This window comes from Phycodurus eques, chromosome 12 (assembly GCF_024500275.1).
Source record: "Phycodurus eques isolate BA_2022a chromosome 12, UOR_Pequ_1.1, whole genome shotgun sequence".
NCBI lineage: Eukaryota > Metazoa > Chordata > Actinopteri > Syngnathiformes > Syngnathidae > Phycodurus > Phycodurus eques.
The window spans coordinates 6,953,929-6,968,064 of NC_084536.1; the positions used below are offsets into that span (position 1 = coordinate 6,953,929).

At 43.3% G+C, this 14,136-nt stretch overlaps 1 protein-coding gene across 1 annotated transcript in view; it reads left to right on the top strand.

The window, feature by feature from the left end:
- ttn.2 (titin, tandem duplicate 2) overlaps positions 1–14,136 on the top strand; it is a 256,838-nt gene that overhangs the window by 165,380 nt on the left and 77,322 nt on the right. Inside the window, exons 173-185 of the mRNA XM_061692635.1 lie at positions 1,641–1,940; positions 2,949–3,263; positions 3,705–3,931; positions 4,017–4,167; positions 6,929–7,210; positions 7,593–7,895; positions 8,637–8,942; positions 10,281–10,562; positions 11,876–12,063; positions 12,152–12,263; positions 12,460–12,598; positions 13,247–13,410; positions 13,626–13,777. Coding sequence (XP_061548619.1) covers positions 1,641–1,940; positions 2,949–3,263; positions 3,705–3,931; positions 4,017–4,167; positions 6,929–7,210; positions 7,593–7,895; positions 8,637–8,942; positions 10,281–10,562; positions 11,876–12,063; positions 12,152–12,263; positions 12,460–12,598; positions 13,247–13,410; positions 13,626–13,777 — 2,921 coding nt within the window. The remainder of the gene's footprint in view (positions 1–1,640; positions 1,941–2,948; positions 3,264–3,704; positions 3,932–4,016; positions 4,168–6,928; positions 7,211–7,592; positions 7,896–8,636; positions 8,943–10,280; positions 10,563–11,875; positions 12,064–12,151; positions 12,264–12,459; positions 12,599–13,246; positions 13,411–13,625; positions 13,778–14,136) is intronic.

Genomic DNA, 14,136 nt, shown 5'->3' on the forward strand with positions numbered 1-14,136 from the left:
ATAAACAAACTACCATTCACACTTACATTCACACCAAAGGACAATTTGGAGTCTTTAATTAACCTACCGTGCATGTTTTTGGGATGTGGGATGAAACCGGAGTACTCGGAGAAAATCCACGGAGGCACGGGGAGAACATGCAAACACACAGGCGAGGCAGGATTTGAACCCGGGTCCTTACAACTGTGTGGCAGATGTGCTAACCATTGGTTCACCGTGCCGCCTTTTCCTATATTTTCAAATTCCTGGATTAAGGGATTATTTACATATTTACCTCCTCGTCCCACAATTTTTTGACCGATTGAAACAGTTCCAATTTCACTTTGTTCAGTTCTTTCAACGTACAGTATAGTACTATACTTTTAATAACATCCTCCAAATTGTCAGGATAAAATTTCCAAATTTAGAAATAGTTGCCATATCGACCTCCTCCTTCGACATTTCTTGACCGATTCAAATCATTCTAACTTCAAACTGTGCATCTTATTCACAAATGTACAGAACTATTCATCCCATTCCCCAAATTCACAAATTTTCAGATTGAAATTCCCACATTTGTCCACCGATTCAAACCATTCAAACTTCAACTTTCACATTCTACATTTCATCAATCCAATTAATTCCCCAGCCTTTCAGTTCACCATTTACACGCAATTTGAAAGCAAATTGCATAAGTTCAGTGGTTCTCAAAGTGTGGTACGAGTAGCACTAGTGGTAGGCAAGCTCCCTCTAGCGCTATACAAAAGAATCACTGAATTAAATGTTCAAACTGCACGTTACAGTGGATTGAAATTTTTTTTTTTTAATCCAGTACAGTAACTTTGTTAAGTAGAGTTCAGTTGTATTTAACTTTTAAGTGCAGTACATTTAAATTTTATAATTTACACATTTTCAAAAATTTGTTTAGGTACAATCTTCATTTAACTTTTAAGTACAGTACATTTTTATTGAATCATAAAGTACAATTGGCGGCACGGTTGCGGACGGGTTCAATCCCCGGCCCCGCCTGTGTGGAGTTTGCATGTTGTCCACGGGCCTGCGTGGGTTTTCTTCGGGTGCCCCGGTTTCCTCCCACATCCCAAAAACATGCATGGTAGGTTAATTGACAACTCTAAATTGGTGTCAATGTGAGTGCGAATTGTTGTTTGTTTGTATGTGCCCTGCAATTGGCTGGCAACCAGTTCAGGATGTACCTCGCCTCCTGCCCGATGATAGCTGAGATAGGCTCCAGCACTCCCGTGACCCTTGTGAGGATAAGCGGCTTGGAAGATGGAAGGATGGATGGATGGATGGATAAAGTACAATTTTTGTATTGTCCTATATTTAAGTGTAGTGTTAATGTTCAAGCTGTGCATAATGTTACAGTGGTTTACAATGATATTAAATATACTTTTTAGGAATAAAATCACTTCGTTCTTGTGCGTTACTCTATTTCAATGTTGTCATGATGGGTGTGTTTGGAGAGCTAAGCAACTATTTAAGATGGTACTTGGTGTATAAAGTTTGAGAACCACTGCCCTAGGTTTAGTATCTTTGTTTTATGGGACCCCTTTTTTTAAATGATACAACATAATAATTTATTGCAAATTACTTTGCGGACCCTAATTTGAGAACTACTGCTTTAACCAACACACACACAGGACCTCCCGGCCCTCCCGTGGGACCCATGAAGTTTACCGAGGTGTTTGCGGAGAGGATCGGCCTGGCCTGGAACCCGCCGGTGGACGACGGCGGCTCCAAGATCACCAACTATGTGGTAGAAAAGCGCGAGGATAACCGCAAGTCGTGGGTGCACGTGTCCAACGACCCCAAGGACTGCTCCTACCTGGTGACCCGGCTCACTGAGAACCACGTGTACGAGTTCCGTGTCATGGCGCAGAACAAGTTAGGAGTCGGGCCACCGCTACTCAGCGAGCCGGAGAAGGCCAGGAACCTCTTCAGTGAGTGCCACACGCAAAACCCTAATCTGGACTTCACAACATAACTTCAAATCCTAAACCGGTTTTCAAAAAACATTTTCAAACCTTAATTTCAAATCCCAAGACTTGTTAGAAACACTTAACCCAGGCTTCGAAACCCAGATTTCAACCCGTAACCCTGGGTTCAAACCCTAAACCTTGGTTAAAAAAAAACACAAAAACAACAACAACAAAAAACAGCCCAGGCTTGAAACCCTAATTTCAAACCCTAACCTTGACTTCAACCCCTAATTTAAAACCCTAACTCAGTCTGTAAATGTTGATTTCAAACCTTAACCCAGACTTGAAATCCCAACTCTGGCTTGCAACCGTAATTTAAAACGCTATTTTTTGCCGAACACCCTAGTTTGAAATTTTAACCCTTGTTTGAAACCCAGACTTGAAACCCTCATCCAGGTTTGAAACCCCAATTTGGAAACCTACCCCCTTTTTGAATCCCTAACCCAGGCTTGAAATCCTAATTTGAAATGCTGACTGACGTTTGAAACCCTAACATTGTCTTCCCACCCTAATTTGAAACCCCGACCCTTATTTGAAATCCTAACACTAGTTATAAAACCTAATCTGGGCTTCAAACCCTAATTTGAAATCCTAATGTATATTTGAAACCTTAACCCAGTATTCAAACCCGAACCCAGGGTTGGAACAGTAACCTGTAACCCTAACCCTGGTTTGAACCCCCTATTTGAAACCCTAAATTAAAACCCCCAGCTTTGCAACAAACCTTCATTTGAAACTGTAATTCTTGTACTCTAACCCTGGCCTGAAACATTTTTTGAAACCCCATTCCTGGCTTGAAACTCTAAACTTGGCTTCAAACCCAAACCCAAGCACGTAATATTTATTGTAAATTCTAACCGTCTTCAAACCCTAACCCAGACTTGAATCCATAACTTGTAACCAATCCCCATGCTTGAAACTGAAATTGAAACCTTAACTTGCTGACACTGCAACACTGTTCCGGTGCAGCTGTTCCCGGCCAGTGTGAGAAGCCCACCGTGACCGACGTGTGTCTGGAGTCCATGACGGTGAACTGGGAGGAGCCCAAATACGATGGGGGTTCCCCGGTCACCGGCTATTTCATAGAGAAGAAGGAGACCACCAGCAAACGCTGGAATCGCGTCAACCGCGAGCCCATCCGGGCTCTGCCCCTGGGCAACAACTGGGACGTCACCGGCCTGTTAGAGGGCGCCATGTACCAGTTCCGGGTCAGCGCTGTCAATGCTGCCGGAAGTGGACTACCCAGCGTTCCCTCAGACCCCGTTCTCTGTAGGGACCCCATCAGTAAGTCAATTGGAAAGCCAACGTCTGCAACTAATCCACAAATAGCTTTCATAAATTGCTGACCATCTGCAACTACGTATACATGAGCTGCCGACATTCCGTGACTAGTTCTCATTAGTTGTTGACCATCTCTAACTATTGTTCAAAAATTGTCAACAGTCTGTGACTCATTTTCATGAGTTGCCAGCTGTCTGCGACTAGTTTTCATGAGTTACTGAATGCCTACGACTAGTTTTCATGAGTTTCTGACAGTCCACAACAAGTTTTTTAAATTTAAGTTTCCGACCGGCCAAGTTTAAGTTTTCATTACTTGCTGACTGCCTGTGACTAGTTTTCATAAATTCCAATAATCTGTGACTTGATTTGCCCAAGATAAAATGTCTTGGGACTTATTTGAGACCCGCACGTGTTACTTGACCCCATCTCTGGTGTAATGTGCAGAGCCTCCTGGCCCACCCACTCCGAAGGTGACGGACTGGACCAGGTCAACGGTGGAACTAGAATGGATTCCTCCCCTGGTGGACGGAGGCTCCAAGGTGACTGGCTACATTGTGGAATTCAAGGAGGTGAACAAGGAGGAGGAGGAGAAGAAGGCTCAGAGGAGGTTGCTTCTACTGAGCAGTGCCGATGAGGAGAAGGAACCCGAGGCCCCAGAGAGCTGGGAGAAGGTAAACCAAATTACTCAACTCTGTAGTCACGAGAAAGTTGTAACCCGTGAACATGTCATTCATTCCCATGTTGTAATCTGTCCAGGCCAAGGACACAGAGATCAGAGGAACCAAGTTTGTGGTGGCCGGTCTCAAAGAAGGTGGTTTATACCGCTTCAGAGTCCGAGCCTTAAACGCCGCTGGAGTTGGTGAACCGGGACTTGTTTCCGAGCTGATCGAAGCCAAAGACAGGACAAGTAAGCGTGTTACTAAGTGCTACTGCTAGTAAGTGCTACTTTGACTTATGGGTTTTTTAAATTATGAGCCATCGCTGGTTGTTTGTGTGTTTGTTTTAGCATTATGTTGCAAGCTAAAATTTAACTCATGAGCCAGTTTCAGATACGCCACCTCGAGAGGGAAGTGGGAAAAGAAATGTTAGCAATTTAGGTACTGTATTGGCCTGCCACCTGGGAAGAGGTTGGTAGAGTAGCCAAATATTGTACGCAAGTAAGAGTACTGTTACAGAAAATGGAAGGATGGATGGGTGTTTTCTCAAGTTAGAAGTGGGCTGAAATCACAACTTATGGTCAGTCAATGCCAGACAACTACAGTACAGTTGTTTTTCTTCGTCTAAATATAAACACGAGTCGCGCGCCGTTGCCTTCGATTACAATGACGACCTTTCCAACATCTGAATCAGAATCAGAATCATCTGTATTTGCCAAGTAAGTCAAAAACACCCAAGGAATTTGTCTCCGGTAGTTGGAGCCACTTTAGTACGACAACAGACAAACATTTGACAGAAAAGCTGTTGGAATGTCTGCTAGTCTTAGTTTGCATTGTTCAATAGCACCTACCTGAGGGAAGAAGCTGGAAGAGGTGGTGACCAGGATGAGGAGGCTCCAAGAGGATTTTGCATGCTCTTGTCTTCTTTCTGGCAACGTGCAAGTTCTCAAGGGTGGCTAGGGGGGTAACGACAATTTTTTCAACAGTTTTGATTGTCCGTTGCAGTTGGAGTTTGTCCTTTTTTGTAGCAGCACCAAACCAGACTGTAATGGATGAACACAGGACTATGAGGGGCAGCTGTGGCGAAGGATACTTACTGAAGTCCACGATCATGGTCGCCACGTAGGCACATCGATTAGCCGGGATGGCTTATCTAGTGTTAATACCTATTGTTTGCCAGGGAAGCCCAATTGAAGACGTTGTGTGTGTGATCATGTGACTTTATTGCTTTGGTTTACTAGACTTAATCCTCATTAGCACTGAAATTGGATTGGAGCAAACAGCGCCCAATGCGGAAGTCATAGTCGTAGCCTAAACAGATAGGTCGCACATGAAATAGTTGATAAATAAGCAATAATTGATCAATAAAAGTAGCGAGTTCCATTTGATCATTGTAACAGAGTAAAAGTACTGTTTCTTCTTAACATAAATATTCAAGTAAAAATAAAAAGTATGTAGTGTTAAAACTACTTTGACAAGTACAATTTATCCAAAATGCTGAGTAAATGTAACGGAGTAAATGTAGTGCGTGTGCTACCCACCTCTGCAACTGGGCTCGGAGAGCCACAGTCGTTGCACTTTCAGCCATTTATTGAACGGGACCAACAGTCAAACAAACCAATACAAAATGAGAACACTCGCAAGGAGCTACTGTAGGCCTCAACTCATGCACCAGCCACTCACACGGAGACTAAGCGGGCAATCCGACTCCAGCTCCTGATGACACTCACTAGGCCACGCCCCTTAAAGGCACACATTCTACACTAATTATCCATCCATTTTCTGTACCGCGTTATCCTCACAATGGTCGGGGGCGTGTTGGAGCGTATCCCAGCTGACTCGGGGCGAGAGGCGGGGTACACCCTGAACTGGTCACCAGCCAATCGCAGGGCACATACAAACAAACAACAATTCACACTCACATTGACAAAAAACCACTCGTGCAAACATTCACACCCTAGGGCAATTTAGAGTCTGTTTTTGGGATGTGGGAAGTAACCGGAGTGTCCGGAGAAAACCCACACAGGCACGGGGAGAACATGCAAACTCCACACAGGCGCGGCCGGAATTTGTACCCCGGTCCGCAGAACTGTGAGGGAGATGTGCTAACCCAGGGGTGTCAAACTCATTTTTGTCACGGGCCACATTGTAGTCATGACTTCTTTCTGAGGGCCGTTATGACTGCGAACCCATGAAAATGAATTATTGCCTCAGATATGTATATGTACACAACAAATTGATGGATAACTACTTTAAAATCAGGAGCCTATATAAATGTTTTCTTTTAAAAGGGTGACAAATAAATGCTCACAATATTACAAGAGATGACAATTTACAATTTTGATATTTTCGCAAGAAACATGAAATTGTGAAATCATTTGCTTTCGCGGGCCACATAAAATGATGTGGTGGGCCAGATCTGGCCCCCGGGCCATGTGTTTGACACCTGTGTGCTAACCAGACAGCCACCGTGTCACCTCTACACTAATTTCACTTCATAAAATCAGTTTATTACTTTGTATTCACTTTTATTTTGTTTTGATATGAAACTGCTACTTTTCTTTATTAAAAACACACAACAAAAAATGTATATACAGTCAACACCTACATCGCAAATTCACCAATTTGGGATTAGGGTATTGCTTTGGCGTCATCTTGTGTTATGTAAGTGCCAAGGAACTATGTTGAGGTTGGTTGAGCAACTTCATATAGACAAAAATAGTGCTTTGCCGCCATCTTGTGGAACTTTGTTGTGAGTTGAGAATATTGATTTGGACCAAAGTTGTGGTTTTAGGCGGGTGTCTCTTATTCACGGATTTTCACTTTTTGTGGCAGAGCTCCGTTTCTATCCCCCATCAATGTGGGGAAACGTGCAATGTGTACGAGCTTGGTCAGGGAACAAATTAAACTTGTAAGTCAAGGCACCGCTGTACTTGCAAAAACTTTCCTTGTGATGCCATGTAAGCTGCTAGCTGCATCGTGTTACTCACCAACCATCCCTGCGTTGTTCAGTTGCACCTGAGATGGACCTGGATGCCTCCGTGAAGGAGAAGATTGTGGTCCACGCTGGCGGGACTATCCGAATCATCGCCTACGTGTCCGGCAAACCAGCCCCGAAGATCAGCTGGAGCCGTGATGACGGTGAGGTCCCCAAGGAGGCCAGAGTGGAGACCACGGGCATCTCCAACTCGCTGATCATCAAGAACTGTAAACGCCAGCACCAGGGCATCTACACGCTCTGCGCTAAGAACGAGGGTGGCGAGAGAAGGAAGGCGGTCATCGTGGAGGTCCTGGGTGAGTTCAAAGTCTCAAGGACTGGGCATCCACTCAACCCCCATTTCTCACAAGGGATACATTCCAAACCTGCAATAGCTGAAAGTCCGCCATATAGAGATACCGTATATTTTTTTACATAGTTTCACCCCTCCCACTTGCTTTAAACACATTTAAACCTATTAAAACATAAAGGTTTTAAAAAACACCGTTTAATGTATTTCTTAGTGCCTGTTCTCCCTCTCTTGCAGAAGTGTCCTTATGTCGTAAATGTTCGTTAGGTGAATGTTAGTAAATAGGATTCAAAATTTGTGAGATAGCAGGTGCACATAGGATGAACGGTGATAAAACAGGGATCATTGTGATGGGTGTTAAAACAAGAAATCCCATCTCTGGCCTTCAGATGTCCCTGGACCGGTTGGCCTCCCCTTCGCTGGTGAGAACCTGACTAATGACTCCTGCAAGCTGACCTGGTATTCTCCAGAAGATGACGGCGGCTCAGCCATCACCAACTATATCATTGAGAAGCGGGAGTCGGACCGCATGGGCTGGACTTCAGTGTCCTACACGGTGACCAGAAACAACGCCGTGGTGCAGGGACTGCTGGATGGTAAAGGCTATTTCTTCAGGATTGCTGCCGAGAACATCATCGGCATGGGACCCTTTATCGAGACGGACAAAATCGTGCTCATCAAAGACCCCATCTGTAAGTGTTAAGAAATATAGAGATTTTCTTAATCTTTGTAATCTATAGGCGTCAGGGTACTTTCAAGTAATTGTCTACTGCTGACCTGAATTGAACCCATGACAATAACTTACTGTGTTTGGGGTTGCGCCATGAGATACACCCCAAAAGGTTTAGCGTTTTTGAGCTAGCCTTAAAAAAATCTAAATAAGTCCAGCTGAACCTGCGGGTGAGGAGGCTAAATGGCGTGGATGTTGTCAATAGTTGGACAGAGATCTCAAAACTTGCGTAGTAACTACTTCTAAAGGGACAGTCTGGGAACTAGCAGTCAAAATAATGGATTAATCGACAACTAATCAATCGTCGAATGAATCTGCAATTATTTTGATAATCAATTAATCGTTTAGAGCAGTGGTTCTAAACTCGTGGGCCGGGGCCCGAAAGTAGGACGCAGACCCATTTTAGCTGAGTCGCGGACAGCTAGTAAAAAATTACATGTACAGTATTTGTATTCAGATGGTTTTTTTAGGTACAATAAACCTTAATGCTAAATTTGTATCTGATTCAATTAATCGATGGAATAATCGATACTATAATCGTTTCTAAAAATATTTGATAGTGACAGCTCTACTGGGAACCAAACCTCCATCATCATGTTTGTGTCAGAGAAAGCTCCGTCTTCTGCCACCGGACGTGAAATGTCATGGTAAAAGGGTCTGTAGATCTACCAAACATGAAATGACAACTCTTCTCTCATTTTAGCTGTACCCGAGCGTCCAGAGGACCTGATCATCACTGCCGTCACTAAGGACTCCATCTCGGTTGCCTGGAGGCCACCCAAGTATGACGGTGGCGCGGAGGTGACCCAGTACATCCTTGAGTCTCGCATGATCGGCCGGGACAACTTTATTCGCCTGGGTGGTCAAGACAAGCTGATGGACAGGAAGTTCACACTGAGCGGACTGAAGGATGGCTCCAGCCACGAGTTCAGAGTGTCTGCCGTTAACATGGTTGGACAAGGCAAATTTTCTTTTGCCACCAAACCCGTCCAGTGCAAAGACGAGCTGGGTAAGTGACATGCCCGGAACGCTGGATTGTTGTCTTTGGCCTTTAAATTACTCAATCTACAAATCAGCAGACAACATTAAAAAAGCAAATACAGTGGAACCTCGTGTTCCCATTGAAATTCATTGGATTGCAATTCATCCATACCTCCCACAGAACGTTATATTTACCTTATTTTGATCATTGTGTGTTTCAACATAGATACTGTCCAATATAGAAATAGGTGAAAACATTATTTATGATGATGAAATAACTGCAGGTTCGCTAGCAAATCACTGTGCAGCCTTTTCTGGTAGAGCATGGGTGTCAAACTCAAGGCCGGGGGGGCAGATGTGGCCCGCCACATCATTTTATGTGGCCCGCGAAAGCAAATCATGCTTGTCAACTTCCGTGATTTTTGCTAAAATCTGTACCCAAATTCCAAATTGTCATAATAATAAACAATAATGTTGCGATACTGCATTTTTCTGTTACCAAACCCTTCCTCTACAGTAACTTAAACAATACTTGAACAAACTATTATCCTTGTCTTCTGATTTTAAAACCAGTTACCCCTCAATTTGTTGTGTAATGGTAATAATATGTTTTGGTGATGATTAAACATTTATAAGGTTTCACTGTTCTAACGGCCCTCTGAGGGAAATCATAACTACAATGCGACCCGAGACAAAAAAAGAGTTTGACACACCTGTGGTAGAGTAATGTTTACGTTCACTTTACGTTTACGTTTACTGCTAGCCCTAATGGCCGCCACCTCCCACAATGTAGCACAGCTTTTGCATTGCATTGTGAGATGTGGTGGCTCTTCGATGCAAAAAAACAAAGATACCTGAAGCATGGGGCCAATGAGTTTTATTGTGGTGTGAGAAAAAATACAAAGTTCTACGCCTTCCGTGGTCATGCCAAGACTGTTCATAAACCGAAAATAGTATGAAACCAGAGATAATTTTTCTTTTAAAAAATTATTCAAAAACGGAATAATTCGTCAACCGGGTCGTTCGGAAACGGAGGTTACACTGTACTCACATTTGAGTACTGTTTGGTTGATCATGTTTTAATCCATTTCACCCAAATTGTATGAGAATAAGGAATTACAATGTTGTTTTCATGGGTTTTAACTGACTAAAAGGTACAATTTGATGTCACCTGAGCTTAAGTTGGAAATGACAAAATCAGGCAACAATTTCCAGCCTTAGGAAGTTTCATTGCATTTGAATTAACACAGCTAAAAGGGTTTTAAAAAAGAAGAATGATTGACACAAATGACCAGCCTAGAGCCCACAGAGTTAAAGAGTTAAATACACAAATTACATGTATGTTTTATCATTTCCCGTCCCTCAGAACCACCAAACCTGGATCTGGACTTCCGAGACAAGATGATGGTGAAGGTGGGAGACAGCTGTACGCTATCCGGACGCTACAGTGGCAAACCAGCTCCAACCATCATGTGGACAAAGAACGACGAGGAGCTGAAGCTGGACGAAGATGTCAGCGTCCACAGCACAGGCAGAAACCTCAGTCTCAACTTTAGCAAGGCAAAGCGAGAGCACAGTGGACGCTATTGCGTCAGCGTTGACAATTCGGCCGGAACTCGAACTGGAATCTGCGCCATCACTGTGGTCGGTGAGTCACGATACGAAGCCCAATGACGTTCTCAGAAAGACATCTTGTGAGAAAGCTTATCAAATCAAGCTATCTCCACAAATACTGGGGGATTGAAAAGTAAATAGCTATTTTAAAATGTGATGGTACCTTGAGTTGCCAGTGCCCCGACTTACAATTTGTTTTAGTTAAGACTCCCCCAACTTACAAGTTTTTCAAGCGCTATTGCTAGGTTGATTTTTATTTTCTTTGCTTCCTGTTGAAAGATCAAATTTAAGTTACGGGTGATCTTCAGATATGCTGCCCTTCGAGTAAAATGAACAAAAAATTAAGGTACTATAAAAATGAAGGTGTACTGTAATGACCGGAGGGTGAGCAAGTCGCCGTTTATTGAATGGGACAAACAGTCCTACACACAAATTAGGGCTGTCAATCGATTGTTATTTTTTAAATCGGAATAACCACACTTTGGAATTTTGATTAATCGCAATTAATCACAGGCTCCCAATATACCACACATAGTACCACACTTTGCTTTGAGATGGTATTTTATACTTGTTGTGCTTCGATGAAAAGAGAGTTCAGCGCTCCACTATATGCAAATTAAAGTCACATCGGGGTGACTTTTGAAGCAAATCTTACCGCTTGGCACACCAGAGTCTCCTCACTCATCTTTGCACTGGCATAAGCATTGACCTGATCACTGACCTTATAGCAACCTGCACCACATTTCAGATATCCTTCCAGGTAAAGGAGTGTGTGTGGTCAAAATAAATTGTGTGATTAATCTGAATTAATACATAATTAATGTAATAGTTTTTTGGTGATTGATCACGAGTTAACACTTTGACTTTGACAGCCCTAACATAAATACAAAACGAGAATACTTGCTAGGAGCTGCTGTAGGCCACATTTCACACCCAGAGACTCATACACAACTAACCAACTCCAGCTCCTGACATCAATCACTAGGCCACACCTCTTATAGGTACTTATACACCACGACACTTGTTATTGTAGTTGTTGTGACTTTTGGCTCGTGCCAATTTGCAGGAATTACACTTTATAAAATCAATTTACTGTATTTCTTTACATTCTTTTTTTTTTTTTTTTTTTTTTTTGTGTTTTGCTACAATAAAATTATATTTCAATGGGAAATACTGATTTGATAAACGGTTAAATTGAGTTTCGAGCTTGGTCATAGAACGGATTAAACCCGTGAGTCAAGGTATCACTGTAATTTACAATATAACTAACGAAGCTTTTGAGTGGAGCTGTACAAGCCCTCCAAAAGGCGACAGTGTAGTTGACCTCTGAATTCTTTCTCCTGCCAGACCGACCTCAGCCTCCTGAGGGCCCCGTGGTTTTTGACGAGATTTACAGAGACCACATGCTCATTTCCTGGAAACCTCCTCTGGATGACGGCGGCTGTGCCATCTCCAACTACATCATTGAAAAGAGAGACACCAACCGAGACCTGTGGATGCCCGTCACCACGTCCTGCACCAGGACCACCTGCAGGGTCCGGACAGTTACATTTACAGAGATTTGACAAATCCAGCAAAGGTTAAGTCACGTCCTTGTTTAACTTTACTGTTTTCCTTATTCAGGTGCCAAAACTGATTGAAGGTCGCGAGTACATAATCAGGATCATGGCCCAAAACATCTACGGCATCAGCGACCCGCTGCTGTCCGTGGAGACCAAGGCTAGAGACATGTTCAGTAAGTGATGAGATGGTTCGAGTCTGTGCAAGTGATAAGGAAGTCTCAAGTCTTACGTTCAAGTTTCAAGCTTGTTTTCAAACAAGCAAGTTTCGGTTTGCGGCTGGCTGAACTAAGCTCAGTGCTGGCTAGAAGATATCCCCCCTACTCAGAACTGGAACTGATGATCATTCATGCAACTGTGTTTGTGCCACAGAGGTGCCTGATGCTCCCAAACAGCCCACCGTTAAGGAAGTGTACCACGACTGTGCCCTCATACGCTGGGAACCTCCAGCTGATGGAGGAAAGCCAATCACAGGCTACATCGTGGAGAGGAAGGAGACTATGGCCAATAGGTACAAAACCAGTACATCACTCACTCACTCACTCACTCACTCACTCACTCACTCAGTAAATCAGTCAGTCAGTCAATCAATCAATGGATCGATCTCTGTCAGTGGCTCACATTTCATCTGCATTCCGCAAAGGTTGAATGGAGGCAACTGGACTCTTCTTGGTTTGTTAAAGATGTTTCACCTTTCATCCAAAAGTCTTCTTCAGTTCTAAATTTTAGATTCCCCCTATTTATTTCTCTGGTGGGGGTGATCACAATACATTTGCTGTTGTAGTTGTTGCCAGATGTTCTTGGTAATAAAACAGCTTGTTAGTGGCCACTTTTCTTTCGGGTGAGGGGGTGGGGGTTGAGGCGGTGTCAGGAAAACAAATGTGGTTGGTGTTAACCTCCTCCTACTCGTCCTTTATAATTTCACATACTGTAAATGGTTTCTTTGACACCCGTTTCAAACCAGCGGCCCACTCTGTCCCCAATTTGGACATTGTTGTCCTTAAAGAAATGTCCTTTCTTTTTTAAATGTTAATGAACGGCTGACCCTGCACCTGAAGAAGACGCTAGCAAGAAGAGTACACGCTCTGTTCAATTTTTTGCGGATTACCATGACCTGGATGTCTACATAGACTTGAGCAGGATTGTTTTTGCCTTCCAGGTGGGTCCGGTGCAACACAGAAAAGATCCATCCTAAGGTGGAATACTTGGTCCTGGACCTGCTCAAAGGCTGTGAATACGAGTTCAGAGTGAGCGCAGAGAATGTGGTCGGTGTTGGTGACCCAAGCCCACCGTCCAAGCCTGTCTTTGCCAAAGATCCCATTGGTAAGACATGGAAGAGCCACAACATCACTTTCCCTCCATGGGTAACTTTCCCTCCATGGGTTAGGGTAACCCTAACTCTAAGAAGTACTATATTTGAGTTTGGGGCCCTGTATTCTGCCAATAATATTGGTTGTGTGGCCCTAAACAGGTGCTTAGTTGCCTTATGCCAGACACTGTGGTCTGGTTACATAAACCGTTCCCACTCTTTTCCACAGTGAAGCCAAGCCCACCACAAAATCTCAAGGGCGTGGACCACACCAAGGAGTCGGTGACCCTGTCCTGGGAGCCACCCGCTGACATTGGTCGAGGGAAGATCTTTGGCTACCTGCTGGAGTTCCAGAAGGCTGGCGAGGAAGAGTGGCAGAAGGTTAGCTGCTCATTGGCCCATCGCTGGGTCACATGGTCGCCTAGTTCAGATAAATTTCTAAATTTAGAAAGAAAAAAAAAAGATTCTGGTAAAAGTAGAAGTCATGATTCAACTCCTGTACTTAGCTAAACATAAAAATTAGACTGAAATGTACTTAAGTAGAAAAGTAAAAGGTATACATTTGTTTTTACTGTCAATTTTATACAATATGATTTTCTTTAATAAAATTATACAATATGATAACTTGGCACAACAAGAAAAATAAATTTTCTGCACGCAAAATATTTCTCTTTTATTAACTTACATAGTGCTCGTATCAAGAAGAAAAAAAATCATTTTACATATCGCATGTTGTAACT